The 19,886-nt window shown below is 43.9% G+C and overlaps 1 protein-coding gene across 1 annotated transcript in view; it reads left to right on the forward strand.

Annotated features, from left to right (window-relative positions):
* The first annotated feature begins 11,992 nt into the window (after positions 1-11,992).
* Positions 11,993-19,886, forward strand: part of LOC309558826 (uncharacterized protein) — a 326,395-nt gene continuing 318,501 nt past the window's right edge. Inside the window, exons 1-2 of the mRNA XM_082261904.1 lie at positions 11,993-12,130; positions 15,835-15,856. Coding sequence (XP_082118030.1) covers positions 12,066-12,130; positions 15,835-15,856 — 87 coding nt within the window. The 5' untranslated portion in view covers positions 11,993-12,065. The remainder of the gene's footprint in view (positions 12,131-15,834; positions 15,857-19,886) is intronic.

A 19,886-nucleotide genomic window follows, 5' to 3' on the forward strand; every position in this document is an offset into this window, starting at 1 on the left:
GTGAGTGAATTAAGGACGGTACGTTGTCCTTGTAACGGGGATCCAGCAGCGTGGCCACCCAGTAATCAGCACAAGTTAGAATGTGGGCAACTCGGCGGTCGTTGTGGAGACACTGCAGCATGTAATCGCTCATGTGTGCCAGGCTGCCCAGAGGCGACGAAAGGCTGTCCTCTGTGGGAGGTGTATCGTCCGTGTCCTCTGTATCCCCCCAGCCACGCACCAGTGATGGCCATGAGCTGGCCTGGGTGCCACCCTGCTGTGAACATGGTTCCATCTCCTCCTCCAGCTCCTCCTCCTCCTCATCCTCCTCATCCTCCAGAACTGTGCCCCTGCTGGACAATTGCGTCCCTGGCGTTTGCGTGTGCAGGAACCCACCCTCGGAGCCCCTTGCGAATGACTGCCCTGAAAGCCTTGGAAATGTTACCTCTTCATCCTCCTCCTCCTCCTCATCCTGTGCCACATCCTCTTCCATCATCGCCCGAATTGTTTTTTCAAGGAGGCATAGAAGTGGGATAGTTAAGCTGAGAACGGCGTCATTGCCACTGGCCATGTTGGTGGAGTACTCAAAACAGCGCAACAAGGCACACAGGTCTCGCATGGAGGCCCAGTTATTGGTGGTGAAGTGGTGCTGTTCCGCAGAGCGACTCACGCGTGCGTGCTGCAGCTGAAACTCCACTATGGCCTGCTGCTGCTCGCACAGTCTTTCCAGCATGTGCAAGGTGGAGTTCCACCTTGTGGGCACGTCACATATGAGGCGGTGAGCGGGAAGGCCGAAGTTACGCTGCAGCGCTGCCAGGCGAGCAGCAGCAGGGTGAGAACGCCGAAAGTGCGCACAAACGGCCCGCACTTTCTGCAGCAGCTCTGACATATCGGGGTAGTTTTTAAGGAACCTCTGCACCACCAAATTCAGCACATGCGCCAGGCAAGGGATGTGCGTCAAACCGGCTAGGCCCAGAGCTGCTATGAGATTTCGCCCGTTATCGCACACCACCAGGCCGGGCTTGAGGCTCGCTGGCAGCAACCACTCATTTGTCTGCTGTTCCATGCTCCTCCACAACTCTTGCGCGGTGTGTGGTTTGTCCCCCAAACAGGCAAGTTGTAAAACTGCCTGCTGTCGTTTACCCCTGGCCGTGCTGAAGTTGGTGGTGAAGGTGTTACGCTGTCCAGATGAGGAGGCGGTAGAGGATGAGGAAGCGGAGTAGGAGGAGTTAGGAACAGGAGGCAAACTGAAGCGCCCTGCAATCCTCGGTGGTGGAAGGACATGCGCCAAATTGCTATCCGCCTCAGGCCCATCCGCCACTGCATTTACCCAGTGTGCCGTTAGGGAGATATAACGCCCCTGACCGTGCTTACTGGTCCACGTATCCGTAGTTAGGTGGACCTTGGCACAGATGGCGTTGCGCAGTGCACACCTGATATTTTCCCCCACTTGGTTGTGCAGGGAAGGGATGGCTTGCCTGGAAAAGTAGTGGCGGCTGGGCACGACGTACTGTGGGACAGCCACCGACATAAGGTTTTTAAAACTGTGCGTCTCCACCAGACGGAATGACAGCATTTCAAAGGCCAATAATTTTGAAATGCTGGCATTCAGGGCCAGGGATCGCGGGTGGGTAGGGGGGTACTTCCTCTTCCTCTCAAGTGTTTGGGAGATGGAAAGCTGAACGCTTCCACGGGACATTGTGGAGATGGTTGTTGGTGACCCAGGTGGTGGTGTTGCTGACAGATCGTCTGTTTGCGGGGTGGCAGGTGCCGGTATCACTACAGATGTGGCTGGAGCGGCCGAGACTGCAGCAGAAGAGGAAGCAGGATGAGCCAGAGACGTTTCTTGGTTTTGAAGGTGTGTACTCCACTGCAGCTCGTGCTTTGCACTTAGATGCCTGATCATGCAGGTTGTGCTCAGGTTGAGAAGGTTTATGCCTCGCTTCAAGCTCTGATTGCACAGGGTGCAAACCACTCGTGTCCTGTCATCAGCACATTTTCTAAAGAACTTCCACGCTAGAGAACTCCTTTGAGCTGACTTTGGTGCGCTCGTTCCCTTGCTGCGTTGGGCAGTAGCGAGCGTAGTGTCTAGGGCACGGCCGCTCCGCTTCTGCACCCTGCTCCCTCTTCTGCTGTGCTGGTGGCTCTGTGCGACCACCGCCTCTTCCTCCAAACTACTCAGGTCACCTGCATGACGTTCATTCCATGTGGGGTCGAGGACCTCATCGTCCTCCACATCATCTTCCACCCAGTCTTCACCCCTGCCCTCCTTGTCGGTCTCCACAATGCTGAACGCCGCAGCAGTTGGCACCTGCGTTTCGTCATCATCGGAGACGTGCTGCGATGATCCTTGCATGTACTCATCTTGAGAAATAAGTGGTTGGGCATCGCTGCACTCAATCTCTTCCACTTCTGGGGCAGGGCTAGGTGGATGGCCCTGGGAAACCCTGCTGACAGAGTCCTCAAAAAGAATAAGAGACTGCTGTATGGCTTGGGGCTCAGACTGCTGGCCTGATTTGCAAGGGGGTGAGGTGAAAGACGGTTGGACATTGGCTGCAGGTGCCAACTCTGACCTTTCTGCAGTAGACTGGGTGGGAGACAATGTGAAGGAACTGGAGGCACTGTCAGCAGCAAACCAATCTACTATCGCCTCAACTTGTTCTGGCCTCATCACTTCTAGGGGCGTTTGATGCCCTACCAAATACTGATGCAGGTTCTGTCGCCTACTCACACTTGAGGAAGGTGTTTCACTTGTGCGTGTAGCTGGCACAGATCGACCACGTCCTCTCCTTGCAACAGGAGCTCTACCAGCAGCACCACGACCCAGGCCACGGCCCTTATTTGACGGTCTCCTCATATTTCTGTAATTTAAGATCTTGCCCTAGAAAGGTTTTTATTGAATAGCGGAATAGGAAATATGATCCAAAAAAGTGTATGTATCTCGCACGTACAAAACCACACTAGGCCCCAATTACTATTGTTTCTACCCCTAAAAGGATGGATGAGGAGTAGGAGGAGTATGGAACAGACAGCACCCTCAAATCTTCAGAAGTATGAGATGAACCCCAAAAACTTGGAAAGGTGGATCTCACACGTACCGACACAGACTATCCCGCAATTCAATTGATCCTCAAAGGTTTTTATTGAATAGCGGAATAGGAAATATGATCAAAAAAAGTGTATGTATCTCGCACGTACACAACCACACTAGGCCCCAATTACTATTGTTTGTACCCCTAAAAGGATGGATGAGGAGTAGGAGGAGGAGTATGGAACAGGCAGCACCCTCAAATCTTCAGAAGTATGAGATGAACCCCAAAAACTTGGAAAGGTGGATCTCACACGTACCGACACAGACTATCCCGCAATTCAATTGATCCTCAAAGGTTTTTATTGAATAGCGGAATAGGAAATATGATCAAAAAAAGTGTATGTATCTCGCACGTACACAACCACACTAGGCCCCAATTACTATTGTTTGTACCCCTAAAAGGATGGATGAGGAGTAGGAGGAGGAGTATGGAACAGGCAGCACCCTCAAATCTTCAGAAGTATGAGATGAACCCCAAAAACTTGGAAAGGTGGATCTCACACGTACCGACACAGACTATCCCGCAATTCAATTGATCCTCAAAGGTTTTTATTGAATAGCGGAATAGGAAATATGATCAAAAAAAGTGTATGTATCTCGCACGTACACAACCACACTAGGCCCCAATTACTATTGTTTGTACCCCTAAAAGGATGGTTGAGCAGTAGGAGCAGGAGTATGGAACAGGCAGCACCCTCAAATCTTCAGAAGTATGAGATGAACCCCAACAACTTGGAAAGGTGGATCTCACACGTACCGACACAGACTATCTCGCAATTGAATTGATCCCCAAAGGTTTTAATTGAATAGCGGAATAGAAAATATGATCAAAAAGAAAGTGTATGTATCTCGCACGTACACCACCACACTAGGCCCCAACTACTATTGTTTGTACCCCTAAAAGGATGGTTGAGCAGTAGGAGGAGGAGTATGGAACAGGCAGCACCCTCAAATCTTCAGAAGTATGAGATGAACCCCAAAAACTTGGAAAGGTGGATCTCTCTCACACGTACCAACACAGACTATCCCCCAATTTAACTGATCCCCAAAGGTTTTTGATTAAATAGCGGAATAGAAAATATGATCCAAAAAAAGTGTATGTATATCACACGTACACAACCACACTAGGCCCCAATTACTATTGTTTGTACCCCTAAATGGCTAGATGAGGAGTAGGGGGGGTATGGAACAGGCAGCACCCTCAAATCTTCAGAAGTATGAGATGAACCCCAAAAACTTGGAAAGGTGGATCTCTCTCACACGTACCAACACAGACTATCCCCCAATTTAACTGATCCCCAAAGGTTTTTGATTAAATAGCGGAATAGAAAATATGATCCAAAAAAAGTGTATGTATATCACACGTACACAACCACACTAGGCCCCAATTACTATTGTTTGTACCCCTAAAAGGCTAGATGAGGAGTAGGGGGGGTATGGAACAGGCAGCACCCTCAAACCTTCAGAAGTATGAGATGAACCCCAACAACTTGGAAAGGTGGATCTCTCTCACACGTACCAACACAGACTATCCCCCAATTTAACTGATCCCCAAAGGTTTTTGATTAAATAGCGGAATAGAAAATATGATCCAAAAAAAGTGTATGTATATCACACGTACACAACCACACTGGGCCCCAATTACTATTGTTTGTACCCCTAAAAGGCTAGATGAGGAGTAGGGGGAGTATGGAACAGGCAGCACCCTCAAACCTTCAGAAGTATGAGATGAACCCCAACAACTTGGAAAGGTGGATCTCTCTCACACGTACCAACACAGACTATCCCCCAATTTAACTGATCCCCAAAGGTTTTTGATTAAATAGCGGAATAGAAAATATGATCCAAAAAAAGTGTATGTATATCACACGTACACAACCACACTAGGCCCCAATTACTATTGTTTGTACCCCTAAAAGGCTAGGAGTAGGGGGGGGTATGGAACAGGCAGCACCCTCAAACCTTCAGAAGTATGAGATGAACCCCAACAACTTGGAAAGGTGGATCTCTCTCACACATACCAACACAGACTATCCCCCAATTTAACTGATCCCCAAAGGTTTTTGATTAAATAGCGGAATAGAAAATATGATCCAAAAAAAGTGTATGTATATCACACGTACACAACCACACTAGGCCCCAATTACTATTGTTTGTACCCCTAAAAGGCTAGGAGTAGGGGGAGTATGGAACAGGCAGCACCCTCAAACCTTCAGAAGTATGAGATGAACCCCAACAACTTGGAAAGGTGGATCTCTCTCACATGTACCAACACAGACTATCCCCCAATTTAACTGATCCCCAAAGGTTTTTGATTAAATAGCGGAATAGAAAATATGATCCAAAAAAAGTGTATGTATATCACACGTACACAACCACACTAGGCCCCAATTACTATTGTTTGTACCCCTAAAAGGCTAGATGAGGAGTAGGGGGGGTATGGAACAGGCAGCACCCTCAAATCTTCAGAAGTATGAGATTGTGTTCACTGTACCCCACAAAGATTGAGTTCACTGCACCCCACAATGATTGTGTTCACTGCACCCCACAAAGATTGTGTTCACTGCACCTCACAAAGATTGTGTTCACTGTACCCCCCAAAGATTGTGTTCACTGCACCCCACAAAGATTCTGTTCACTGTACCCCACAAAGATTGTGTTCACTGCACCCTAAAAGGATGTTGTTCACTGCACCCCACAAAGATTGTGTTCACTGCACCCTAAAAGGATGTTGTTCACTGCACCCCAAAAAGATTGTGTTCACTGTACCCCCCCAAAGATTGTGTTCACTGCACCCCACAAAGATTGTGTTCACTGCACCCCAAAAAGATTGTGTTCACTGTACCCCCCAAAGATTGTGTTCACTGCACCCCAAAAAGATTGTGTTCACTGTACCCCCCAAAGATTGTGTTCACTGCACCCCACAAAGATTCTGTTCACTGTACCCCACAAAGATTGTGTTCACTGCACCCCAAAAAGATTGTGTTCACTGTACCCCCCCAAAGATTGTGTTCACTGCACCCCACAAAGATTCTGTTCACTGCACCCCACAAAGGATTTTGTTCACTGCACCCCAAAAAGATTGTGTTCACTGCACCCCAAAAAGGATTTTGATCACTGCACCCCAAAAAGGATGTTGTTCACTGCACCCCAAAAATGATTTTGTTCACTCCACCCCAAAAAGATTGTGTTCACTGCACCCCACAAAGATTGTGTTCACTGCACCCCAAAAAGATTGTGTTCACTGTACCCCCCAAAGATTGTGTTCACTGCACCCCACAAAGATTCTGTTCACTGTACCCCACAAAGATTGTGTTCACTGCACCCCAAAAAGATTGTGTTCACTGCACCCCAAAAAGGATGTTGTTCACTGCACCCCAAAAAGGATGTTGTTCACTCCACCCCAAAAAGATTGTGTTCACTGCACCCCACAAAGATTGTGTTCACTGCACCCCAAAAAGATTGTGTTCACTGCACCCCAAAAATGATTTTGTTCACTGCACCCCAAAAAGGATTTTGTTCACTGCACCCCAAAAAGGATGTTGTTCACTCCACCCCAAAAAGATTGTGTTCACTGCACCCCAAAAAGATTGTGTTCACTGCACCCCACAAAGGATTTTGTTCACTGCACCCCAAAAAGATTGTGTTCACTGCACCCCAAAAAGGATGTTGTTCACTGCACCCCAAAAAGGATTTTGTTCACTGCACCCCAAAAAGATTGTGTTCACTGCACCCCACAAAGGATTTTGTTCACTGCACCCCACAAAGATTGTGTTCACTGCACACCAAAAAGGATTGTGTTCACTGCACCCCAAAAAGATTTTGTTCACTGCACCCCAAAAAGATTGTGTTCACTGCAGCCCAAAAAGATTGTGTTCACTGCAGCCCAAAAAGATTGTGTTCACTGCAGCCCAAAAAGATTGTGTTCACTGCAGCCCAAAAAGATTGTGTTCACTGCAGCTCACACACAGAAAAATGGATGTGGATCACTGACACCTGCCTATCTCCAATCCCACACCACACAGCAATATCGATTGTAGTTTGTAGAACACAGTTTCCCTAAAATTCAGCAGACTCTGTCCCTAACAGGATTGAGAAGAGATCGTAGATCAGGATTGAGTGCAGATTCACCCCACCCCCCACACAGCAATATCGATTGTAGTTTGTAGAAGACACTGACCCTATAATTCAGCAGACTCTATCCCTAAAATGCCTACAACTCGCCCTGCCTAAACACTCCGACCTGTCCCTCAATTCTATCCGGACACAAATGGTTTTTTCCTGCCTATCTTTCCCTAATCAGCAGCCAGCACATTGATGTGTGCTCTGTCCCTTAGCTAAGCAGCAGAATGACGCTGCTGCGGCGGCTGCCTCGAACTTATAAAGACTTGGTCACATGCTTCAGACGGCCAATCACAGCTACTAAGACATTTGCAGGCATGGCTGGGATGGCTTAAGGCACACCAGTTAAACGATTGTTGATTGGCTGTTGAAAGCCCGCCATGAAAAGAGCGCCAAAGCATGCAAAACCCGGAAATAAAACGACCGAACACGGATTTTTACCCGAACATACAGTAAAGTGTCCGTGTCCGTGTTCGGGTAAAAAAAATCCAATTATTCGGTACGAACACGAATAATACAGTCCGTGTTCGCTCAACACTAGTCCCAATCACTCTTTAAAATATTGTATAAAAATAATATTGGTGTTACATTGCGCTGGAGCTTACCAGTTGTTTTGCTGAACATTTATACTTTTTTCATTAACATGGCATGGCTTTATATTATTGCATTACTACCTACATCCAAATAGCAGCACCATGTTTTCCAGTCTACCTGCTTGTGATTCTGGTGTTGCCTTGACATATGGCTCCATTCATACCTGAGCGTATAGTTTTCAGGCGTTTTTTTGGGCATTTTTCAGGCATTTTTTGGGGCATTTCAGGTGGTTTTTCAGGCATTTTTTGCAGGTGTTTGGAGGAAGGCATTAAAGGCTATCAAAAACGCTTGTAATCTGCCAAAAAAAAAAAGCTTTTTTGAGCTTCAGGCCTTTTGCTTCAGGCAACAAAATGCTCATATGTAAACAGGGGCCATTAAAATGAATGGGATTTTGCTTGTAGGTTATTTTGAGACTTTTTACAAGCTGAAAAATGCTGAGGTGTGAACAGAACCTATAGTTCTGTCTGTTAGCCTTCATACAACCTGTTGTCACCAATTCCTTCCTACCTGTTTTTTTCCACTTTTATTCGTTACATATGTTTGTACATTGCTGGATTTAGCTTGAGTATACCATATACATATATACCCAAAAGCAGCAGTTGTTTCTTAGGCCTCATGCACACTGGCCATTTTTTCAGCTGCTGTTTTTGGCTTCAGGCGGTTTTTTTTTCTGCAGCCAGTTAACGCCCCAGCATGTTATCCTACAGTATCTGTCCATGCACACATAGGCTTTTATCAGCGTTTTCTTTTGCAGGAGTATATTCAGGCTGGAAAATAAAACCCCAGAACTAGTGGGTTTGAAAAGGAATTTAAAAACACTCTAAAGCCCCATACACACACGCAGATCGTCGTCATACAAATGTTCGTCTTTTCTCCCCGGGATGTCGGTGTCTGTTGAAAAGTGCAAAGACAGCACAAGGACAGCACAAGAATTTTGTCCGCAGACTTCAGCTGACTGCAGAAGTGATGTCTTGTAATGGTTAACTTTCCCTGTGTTTTTTATTTTCTGAGCATGCCCAGTCTTGCAAATCTGCGGTCTGTCGGCTGATTTCTGTACTGACAGGCAAACAATTGTCCGTTCTGGTGTCTGCAGACAAAAATTTTCATGTTTGCAAGAAAGACTCTTGTCCGCAGATTGTGTGCAGACATCTGTCGGAGGCACCATACTAACACGCATACAATCGGCAGATCTTTCGTCCGCCGACGTTTGTATGACGACGATCTGCGTGTGTGTACGGGCCTTAAGGGCTCTTTCACACGGGCGATCCGATCAGATCCGCCTGTCAGTTTTTTAGGCGGATCTGATCGGATTCTCCATGCAGCTATATGGGGCAGCGGATGTCAGCGGAGACACCTCCGCTGACACCCGCTGACACCCGTATCCGATCCTGTCCGTGAAATCTGGATGGATGGAAACCCTATTTTTCCATCCGTTCAGGGATCGGATCGGATCGGATGAGAGCGGACAGACGGTCCGCTCTCATCCGATCCCCTATAGAGAGCAGCGGGAGCTGTGACACCTCCCTCTCCGCACTGCAAGCGGAGACGGAGCTTTCATCCGCCTGGCTCAGCAGGGATCGGCGGATCGATCCCCGCTGAGCAGCACGGATCCGCCTATGGAGGCGGACCGTGTGAAAGAGCCCTAACTCTGAAAAACGATAAAAAGTGACTATTCAGCGTCTAGGAGGGATTTTGAGCCATAAGCTTTTTCGGTGTAAAGTTTTGCTAAAAAATGCTACTAAAGCAAACCTTAAAAAACCACTGATGCAAAAACGCTGCAAAATGGTAAAAAACATGCATTATTAATGCAGTATTCTACAGCTAAAGCTACTGGCATTTTTATAACATGCACGAGAACCTACATGTACACAGGTAATTTCCTGTGTGCTCAATATATATAAATAAGCATACAATGTCCAATTAAATAGGGTACTCCAAGGTTTTTTTCACAGGAGAATCTGGAATTATTGATATCTTTTTATTACCAATATATTGACGGGTATATATTGATGGGCTTCAAGGGCAAGGCACTGGTTGCCTATTTTTTTTTTTTTTTTTTTGTTTTGCTTTTTTTTTCTTTATTAGAATTTCACAAAGTGACATTTCATTCATTTTCATGCTGCATTTGTCCACACCTCACCTCTTCGCACCATTGTGGTGTGAATGCAGGACACATAGAAAACAGTTATTTTCTGTGTAGCCTTGCGAAGGCCTCTGTTTTTTTAAGTGCATAAAGATGCAGGATTCTGCAAAAGAAGTCCATGACACAAACAAACAAAACATTTTTTGTACTGTGGAACCATGCATTTTAGAGCATGAGAATGCGTGCATGCTAGCAAGATGCATGAGGATGGCAGTTAGAATTAATGGCATGCCTCATTTCTTCAAAGGACCAGTGTATTTTTATGCATTGCGGAAAAGCGTGCACTTGCATGTACCCATGATGCACTGAAGTACATCTTACACTACAGTATATGTTTTGCTACTGTATGTTAATATGAGCCACTTTCCTCTCTTTTAGGAATATTTGCTTACCTAACTAAACTTCCCTTGTGGCTGTGGCTTCTATCACTAATGGTTTCCCTGTAGAGCCAACTCAGCATGCATGCTTCCTAACTTAAGCCAGCCATAGACGGTTGGAATCTCAGCCAGTTCAGCAGGAACCAGCTGAGATTCAAACTTGAAATAGTTAGGCTGAATGTACTCAAGATAATGGATTAAACAACTTGGGGACAACCAGCCTACCAAATTTTACATGCGATTATAGCTAGCGGCTGCTATAGCCGCTAGCAATTATCACTGTGTTCTCCCAGCGGGGATGGCTTCCCTGCTGGGAATAGCTCCGTGGGAGGGATTCCCCTGTCAACACAATCTGTGGATGCAGGAAAGAAATTCCCTCCGTCTATGGCCGGCCTTACTTTCTTGCTGGTCCTCCACTCTGCATTGATAAATTGGCATAGAGACTAGCAGAAACTCCCTGCAAGTAGATATATGATAGTAAAAATAAAGCATGCATAAAATACAAAGGTAAAATATCACTTTTTAGGTCTCATGCACAATGCTCCTAAAACTCATGTTTTTGGAGCTTTCGGAATTTTTTGCAAAAGCCCCTTAACACAACTCAATTAACCACTTCAATACAGGGCACTTTCACTCCCTTCCTGCCCAGGCCAATTTTCAGCTTTTAGCTCTGTTACATTTTGAATGACAATTGCATGGACATGCAAACCAAATTTTTGTATTTTTTTCCCCACAAATAGAGCTTTCTTTTGGTGGTATTTGATCACCGCAAGGTTTTTTCTTTTTTGCTAAACAAATAAAAAAAGACCGAAAAGTTTGAAAAAAAAAAAAAAAGTTTTTTTGTTTATGTTATGCAATTTTGTAAATAGATACGTTTTTTCCTGCACTGATGAGCACTGATGAGGCCACACTGACAGGCACTGATGAGGAGGCACTGATGGGGTGGCACTGATGGGGTGGCACGAATATGCGGCACTGATAGGCAGCACTGATAGGCAGCACTGATGGGCACTGATATGTGGCACTGATAGGTAGCACTGATATGCAGCATTGGTGGGCACTGATAGGCGGCACTGCTGGGCACTGATAGGCGGCATTGATTGGCACTGATAGGTGGCACTGATGGGCACTGATAGGCGGCACTTATGGGCACTGATAGGCGGCACTGATGAGCAGCACTGATGGGTACTAATGGCCACTGATAGGCGGCACTGGTGGGCAATAATGTGCACTGGGGGGGCACTGATAGATGGCAATGATGGGCACTGGTGGGCATCACTGGCGGGCAGCACTGATAGGGATGGGAATTTTTTTTTTTTAGTTTAACAAACGCTTTAAGTTTTGATTTTATTGTTATACTATGTTTTTTATTATACCCTCTGTGTAAAAGAGTAAAATATATATAGAACTGACTATTATGTCTCTATACATTTAATTATACATACAGTGCAATATACAGTAGAACAAAGACTGTATATAGTATAAACATGCATGCAATAAATAAATGCAAAGTTTTCCATTTTTCAAAATATACATGGCCCACTGCTGTCAATAGTTTATGATCCTGCTCTGGCTTTGTATACAAGGTACACAAGCTATGCTGAATACCAGTTTGAGATTGCTGGCTGTCTGCCCTGCCCTGAAGCTCCTAGGTGACAGAAAGAAAACATTCAGTCTGTTCTTGACGTGAACAGTAAGGTTTATGTCCTGTACAGTTAGTTTTTTTCTTGAAGTGTTTGAGCCCTAGAAATACCACATCATGGGGTACAGTGCTCAGGATCAATTCTCTCAGCAAGCTGGACATTACAGCATAACTGATCTCAGGTGAGAGATGCACACATGATATGATGTGATATGATATAATATAATACTGTTAGAATAAACATTTTTATGTTTTTTTAACCATCTGCTAAGCTTTTTTATATAGCTCTCCCTAATGGATTTTTATTTATATTACGAGGAATGTAATAGGGGGGTGCAGAACACACAAAGGTGGCGAGGAACACTCCAAATTCCCAAGTGAACAGGCACAGAGCCAGGAATTATGCAAGCAAGATCTTACTGTTGGAATGTCTAAGACATATATAAGAAGCAAGCGTTTGACTAAAATCCTCTTTTGGGTGTATGTCCTCTCATTAGGAGACCAACCTTCAAATAATTAATAATTTCCTGTCTTTTTATAGTAGCCATATATATGACAGTATAGAATTTATTTGTAGTAAATGTAAAAAATAACAAATAGTGATAACAGGTGAAAAAAATTTAAATAAAATAATTTATTAAAAACGTGGAGCTAAAAACAACAATTCCAGAACAATTTCAAACATTTCCACTAAGCAATGCTAGTAATATTATTTTTCTGTCTAATAACACATGCTAGCATATATCCACAATTCCCTATGTGCTGAAATGTATAATAAATGATATGTATATGATATATGACTAAATATAATGCCTCAAGCGGGTGATAAAAATAGAGCAAAATGACAAATTATTTTCATTGTTTCACAAATCTATCATGTTTTAAAAAAGTACCTCAGAACATCTGTAATGCCATCCTTTTTTTGTTTTATTAGAACTAATAGTTCCAATATTTTCAGTCCGTGCTGTGATTATTAATATGATTTTCGAATATTACAATTCTAGGGCATTTTTTTCTTTTCCCACAGAATTTGTATCTAGCTGACACCAACAACTTCTCCTAAAGAAGTGTGTTCAATGAACATGATAGTGTGCATTCTCCTATGGCCACCATTCTTGGGGTTACATAGTAAAACAGCAAATCTTTGGCTGACACAAAGGTCCTGTGTTAATGGGTTTTTTTTTTTCACTTCAAGTGGGTTTTGCATTGCTCCCAAAACCCTTTAGAAGCAAGCCAAATGCAAGTCAGAAACAGGTTAACTGCAGGTCAAATGAAACATTGTGAAATCCTCTCAAACTGATGCTAAACTGATGCCATTGACACAGAACCAAAACCTGCTGACACAGGACCTTAATCCGTCACAGATAAATGTTGCTTGATCTGGATAGTTTTGGTCAGTTTCCAAATTGAGTGATGACCTCACTTCTATGAGCCCAGGTACCTTTTGCAGTGTTGCTTCACACATTTCTGCAAATATGTGGTAGACACTGTTTATACTGTATCTCAGTGTGGTATCCAGCACAGGATGATTTGTGGTAGGGAAAGCTGCTATGGAATTATGCAGTGTTGTGCTCATAGGTGATGGCTGGAAAGTAAGGCCGTCCTCAGTACCTTGATGTGCTGCTTGTGACAGCCGTGGCTTCGAATTGACCAGGCTTGTAAATGATGTAGAGGTGTCTAAACCGCTGTCCATCCTGTGAGTAGACCCAGCTAAGCTTTGGAGTTTGTGCGCCCCCTATGTAGAGGTAGACAGGCCGCCTCGTGAGGAAGCCACAGGTTCTCCGACACCATCTTGGAAGGGTTGCTTGCCGCGCGGCAGGTAGAATTCCGTCAGTTTGCGGGGGACTGAACATTCCTTCCTCCTCTTTGACATAGTTGGGTGTCTCCTGGGTATTGGTAATGGCAGTCGCTGTGCTTGGGGAGTGATCACCTGGCTATTTTCGTCCTGAGAAGCCTGTTAAACATTTTAAAACTGCCTGTTGCTATGGGCTTAAACTATGCTTTATAACTGTCCCGCTTCCATTTTTATATGAGTCAAATTAATTGCTCTCCCACTTTTTGTTCTTAAGTTATTCCTTATTATTATATAAAAGGGAAGGTGGAGTTTGCATCCAATGACAGTCCTGAGCCCCTGCTATTTTCATTTTCTTTCCATAATTTCCAAAAACATGTGGAAAAAAATGGCATGTTCAAAAGACTCACTATGCCTCAAAGATTATATGTTGGGGTGTTTGCTTTCCAAAATGGGGTCATTTTATGTGGGTTTCCATTGTCCTGGTGCTTCAGAGCCTTCAAAAGTGTGATAGGTTGTCAGGAAATTATATGTGTAATTTATGCTCCTATAATGCCTGAAGGTGCTACTTGGATGTTAGGCCTCTGTATTGTGGCCAGGCTGTGAAAAAGTCTCACACATGTGGTATTGCCATACTCAGGAGTAGTAGAATGTGTTTTGGGGTGTAATTACAAGTATACATATGCTGTTAATATGACAATTTGTAAAAAAAAAAAATCTTCATTTTGCAAAGAATTGTGGAAAAAAAATTACAACTTTAAAAAACTCACCATGCTCCTTTTAAATATCTCAGAATGTCTACTTTGGGGGAGGGGGGGGGGGTATTGTACTTTCCTGGCTTGTTAGTGTCTCAAGAAATGATATAGGCCTTTAGTTCATCAGGTGTGATCAGGTGTGATCAATTTTCAATGATAAGCACCATAGCTTGTGGACTCTATAAAATTACTAATTTGCAAACCTGTATGACAGAAACAAAGAAAAAATTCGTTTTTTCACAATATTTTCAGTCTTTGTTTATTTATAGCACAACAAATAAAAAACCTAGTAGTGATTAAATACCACCAAAATAAAGCTCTATTTGTGTGAAAAAAAGGACACACATTTTTTATGGTTACAGTGTTTCATGACTGAGTAATTGTCATTCAAAATGTGAGAGCGCTGAAAGCTGAAAATCAGTCTGGGCAGGAAGGGGGTGAAAGTGCACTGTATTGAAGTGGTTAACAACTAAACATTCATAAAGACAGGTCAAACATATCAGAATCCACATCGATAATCAAAAATTGCACTTCAAAAATATGCTGTCTTTTCAGTGCTAAAATTAACATAAGATAAGATAGGTGGAAAGGTGATAAATGCATAAAAGGGGGTCGGAAAAAAAGCAGCAGGATACAAAAGACAGGTGAGGGGAGCATAGGGATCTATAGTAGTGAAAAGCACGATCTACGCTTCACTTAGTCAGTAAAAGAAGGCAGCTTTCTCATGTTTGTATATATAACAGTATATCTATCACTCAGGAACCATAAGAATCTTCCCAATGGGAGGGGGGCGGGGGGACATACTTTTTGTTAATAATATCCCAAAGTGTGCGTATTGAGAAGGAGGTGGTCTCTGAGAGGCCTCTGTAAAGGTGTGGGACCCATGGGGCATGGGCTAAGATAAGATCTACCATAGTTTTTTCAAGTGTTCCCCAAACCTTTTAATGTCTCCAACTAAGTATTTTAGGTAAGGCCACTACCCTATAGCTATTCTTTAAATCGGGTAGGCCCAGTCTGAGTGAGAATAAGGTAAGTCAGTAGAGGCTAAAGGTAAAGAAAACCTTCGGAAGTGCAATAGGTACGATCTGCAGGAGATACAAAATCCTTGGTAAAACATTCACTTTTATCATGTTTATTCTGCCTAGCCATGTATTTATCTTTATTCCAAACTTCCAGATCCTGTTTTATTGTTTTAAGCAGAAAAACATTGTTTTCTTCATATAACCTTGCCAGATCAGACATTTGTGTACTCTGTGGTAGGTCTTTTAAAAGACCTTGCAACATTTTCTGTATTCACAACTTGTAAAAAGTCTAATCCTCCTAATTTTTTTTTTTTTAGGATGATTGCATGTGCACTTGGGGTGAGTTATATTTTATCTTTTAGTTGATTTTCCTTTATATTATCACCTATTTATGTTCTATTCATTAAATGAACAAATGTACAATTGATATCTTGGGGTAAAAAAAGAATTTCAAGTAGGGATGAGTTTAAGGAACTTGTGGTTGGACCAAACCTTGGCTCAGATAAACGCTCAAACATATACCGGTTTGACAGGAGCCAAAAAATATATACAGTATCTCACCAAAGTGAGTACACCCCTCGCATTTTTGTAAATATTTTATTATATCTTGTGCCAACACTGAAGAAATGACCCTTTGCTACAATGTAAAGTAGTGAGTGTACAGCTTTTATAACAGTGTACATTTGCTGTCCCCTCAAAATAACTCAACACACAGCAATTAATGTCTAAACCGCTGGCAACAAAAGTGAGCACAGCCCTAAGTGAAAATGTCCAAATTGTGCCCAAAGTGTCAATATTTTGTGTGGCCACCATTATTTTCCAGCACTGCCTTAACCCTCTAGGGCATGGAGTTTACCAGAGCTTCACATGTTACCACTGGAGACTTCTTCCCATCCTCCATGACGACATTACGGAGCTGGTGGATGTTAGAGACCTTGAGCTCCTCCACCTTCCTTTTGAGGATGCCCCACAGATGCTCAATAGGGTTTAGGTCTGGAGACATACTTGGCCAGTCCATCACCTTTACCCTCAGCTTCTTTAGCGAGGTAGTGGTCATCTTGGAGGTGTGTTTGGGGTCGTTATTATGTTGAAATACTGTCCTGCGGCCCAGTCCCCAAAGGGAGGGGTTTATACTCTGCTTCAGTATGTCACAGTATTGCAATGTTGGCATTAATGGTTCCCTCAATGAACTGTAGCTCCCCAGTGCTGGCAGCACTCATGCAGCCCCAAACCATGACACTCCCACCACCATGCTTGACTGTAGGCAAGACACACTTGTCTTTGTACTCCTCACCTGGTTGCCGCCACAAACGCTTGACCATATTTGAACCAGATACATTTATCTTGGTCTCAACAGACCACAGGACATGGTTCCAGTAACCCATGTCCTTAGTCTGCTTGTCTTCAGCAAACTGTTTGCAGGCTTTCTTGTGCATCATCTTTAGAAGAGGCTTCCTTCTGGGACGACAGCCATGCAGACTAACTTGATGCAGTGTGCGGCGTATGGTTTGAGAACTGACATGCTGACTAGAGCACCCCTACAGCCTCTGCAGCAATGCTGGAAGCACTCATAAGTCTATTTCCCAAAGACAACCTCTGGATATGATGCTAAGAATGTGCACTCAACTTCTTTGGTCGACCATGGCGAGGACTGTTCTGAGTGGAACCTGTCCTGTTAAACCGCTGTATGGTCTTGGCCACCGTGCTGCAGATCAATTTCAGGGTTTTGGCAATCTTATTATAGCCTAGGCCATCTTTATATAGAGCATCAATTCTTTTTTTCTGATCCCCAGAGAGTTCTTTGCCATGAGGTTGCCATGTTGAACTTCCAGTGACCAGTATGAGAGAGTGAGAGCGATAACACAAAGTTTAACACACCTGATCCCCATTCACACCTGAGACCCTATAACACTAATGAGTCATATGACACCAGGGAGGGAAAATGGCTAATTGGGCCCAATTTGGAAATTTTTTACTTAGGGGTGTACTCACTTTTGTTGCCAGCGGTTTGGACTTTAATGGCTGTGTGTTGAGTTATTTTGAGGGGACAGCAAATTTACACTGTTATACAAGCTGTACACTCACTAATTTACATTGTAGCAAAGTGTAATTGTAATTTTTTCAGTATTGTCACCTGAAAAGATATAATAAAATATTCACAAAAATGTAAGGGGTGTACTCACTTTTGTAAGAATATATATATATATATATATATATATATATATATATATATATATTTTTTTTTTTTTTTTTTTTTTCAAATCTTTTTTTATTAAAGTTTTTCTTGTACCAAACAAGTACAACCAAAACAACATCAAAACAATACAGTAAATAAGCTTGTGTTGCCCGCGCAGGGGACATAGTTTGAGAACACATGGCGCAAATACTGATAGCTAGAGCAACACTAGGATGAGAAGAATGTGACTACATCACCAGATGCCCGGACCTAATACAGTACAAGAAGTTAAGATTAACCCTGAAACTCGCATAAATTATGAGATGGATGTGAGTTTAACTGGATGTCTCCAAACTATTAGTTAGTTAGTGACTATGAAGCTGTGATGGGGTCCTTCAACCATTTGGCCTACACTTTAGCGTATTTGGCAGGATACCCGCAGTTGTCGTAAGTGTAATTATATAATGGGAGATTTTTGGTAATCAGTTGTTTCCAGAAGGGAATAGAAGGTGGAGCCTGTTTCTTCCAATGCAAGGTGATAGCTTTTCTTGCATAAAAAAGAATGAGGCTAGCAAGGGTTTTTTTCTGCCCTGGTATGGAGAAGATTATCTACAAGATCCAATAGACAATTCTCAATGGCCTGAGGGATTGGTGTTGATGTGTAAGTGTTAATACTAGATAGTACATTGGACCAAAATCCCATTATCTGAGGGCATAACCAGAATATGTGGGCGTAATCTCCTTGAGTATGACCACACCTTTAACACTCTGAGAAATGGGAGGGGGTAAAGTAGGCTCTGTGTACTATTTTAAACTGAATTAAAAGGTCACATAAAGAAACCAGCATTTTAAAGGTAAGGTACCAAATGTCATCCCAATCATCGTTGTCCAGGTGTGGTACATCTCTTAACCATTTGTCTCTCAATTTACCTAATGGGGGCAGGGCAACTAATACCAAATGGGTATAAATGTGGGATGTTGGTATTTCAGTGCATTCAGTTCTGAGGAGCCGCTCAAGCCCTGACTCCACTATCCTCAGAGAAGCCCATGGAAATTGGCTACTGAGGGCACGGGAGAGCTGTCTACAGAAAAAAGCATGCGTGGGGGGGGGGGGGGCATTAAAATCTTCAGAAAGATGAGCTAAGGGGCGTATAGAGTCTGGGTGTTTTAACTGAGAGATATATTTCATTTTGTAATTAGTCCACACAATCGGTTCAGGTAACATAAAGAAATGAGGTGGGAAAGCATTCCGGACATGGCAGTCGCATCTTAGGTGAGCTCCGGGCACAGCTGACTCTCCGCCGCTCCGTTTAAGCTTCTATCCGAATTCTTTTGATCCGGAGCAGGCTGCCAGTGTTCCTAATATCCCTGGCGTCCCCATGGGCAAGATCGGGCAGCAAAAACAAGGCTACTCCGCTCCTCAGGAGTCCCGGACACAGGCCGCCATGGATCGCTTTCTTACTAGGCCGCAATCCCCGGCCTCAATTTCACAGGCGGACCCGTTCTCTGCGATGGACCCCCTATTGGAAGCGGACAACGATGCAGACCCTCCACAGCCACAGGTACTGGATCGATCTACCCCTACCCCCCCCCCCCTACCTTTCAGCAGATCTTAACCCCTGACATTCTGGATGCCAAATTGCAAGTTCATTTGGTGCAGATTACCCGCAACATAGCTGCTGAGGTGGGCAAGTTATCAGTGGAATTAAGAGGGGAGATAGCGCATATAGGGGAACGCACAGACACCTTGGAGACCAAATTTGATGAACTGGTAGACTATGTGCATGTATTAGAGGAGGAACCCTCCTACTTAAAGCATTCGGTCTCTCAACTGCAGCTGCAGCAAGACGATCTTGAGAATCGGGAGAGGCGTCAGAATCTACGCTTCAGGGGCATCCCTGAAACAGTGGGGGATAACAATCTGCGCTCTTTTCTGTTGGGCCTCTTTCATCATTTGGCCCCCAACATTGTGGACATTGATTGGAGACTGGATAGGGCACACAGATCCCTGGGCCCCAAACCACCCTCTGGAAGGAGACCCCGTGATGTGATTGTTCGGTTCCACTATTATGATAGTAAGGAGGCCCTCAATCTGGCGACCCGCAATAAGACCCAGGTGACGTATAAGGGAGCAAAAATTCAAATTTTTAATGACCTCTCCCCCATCACTCTGAATAAACGGAGGGCCCTCCG

Source organism: Pelophylax lessonae (assembly GCF_965119305.1).
Source record: "Pelophylax lessonae genome assembly, chromosome: 6".
Taxonomy (NCBI): domain Eukaryota; kingdom Metazoa; phylum Chordata; class Amphibia; order Anura; family Ranidae; genus Pelophylax; species Pelophylax lessonae.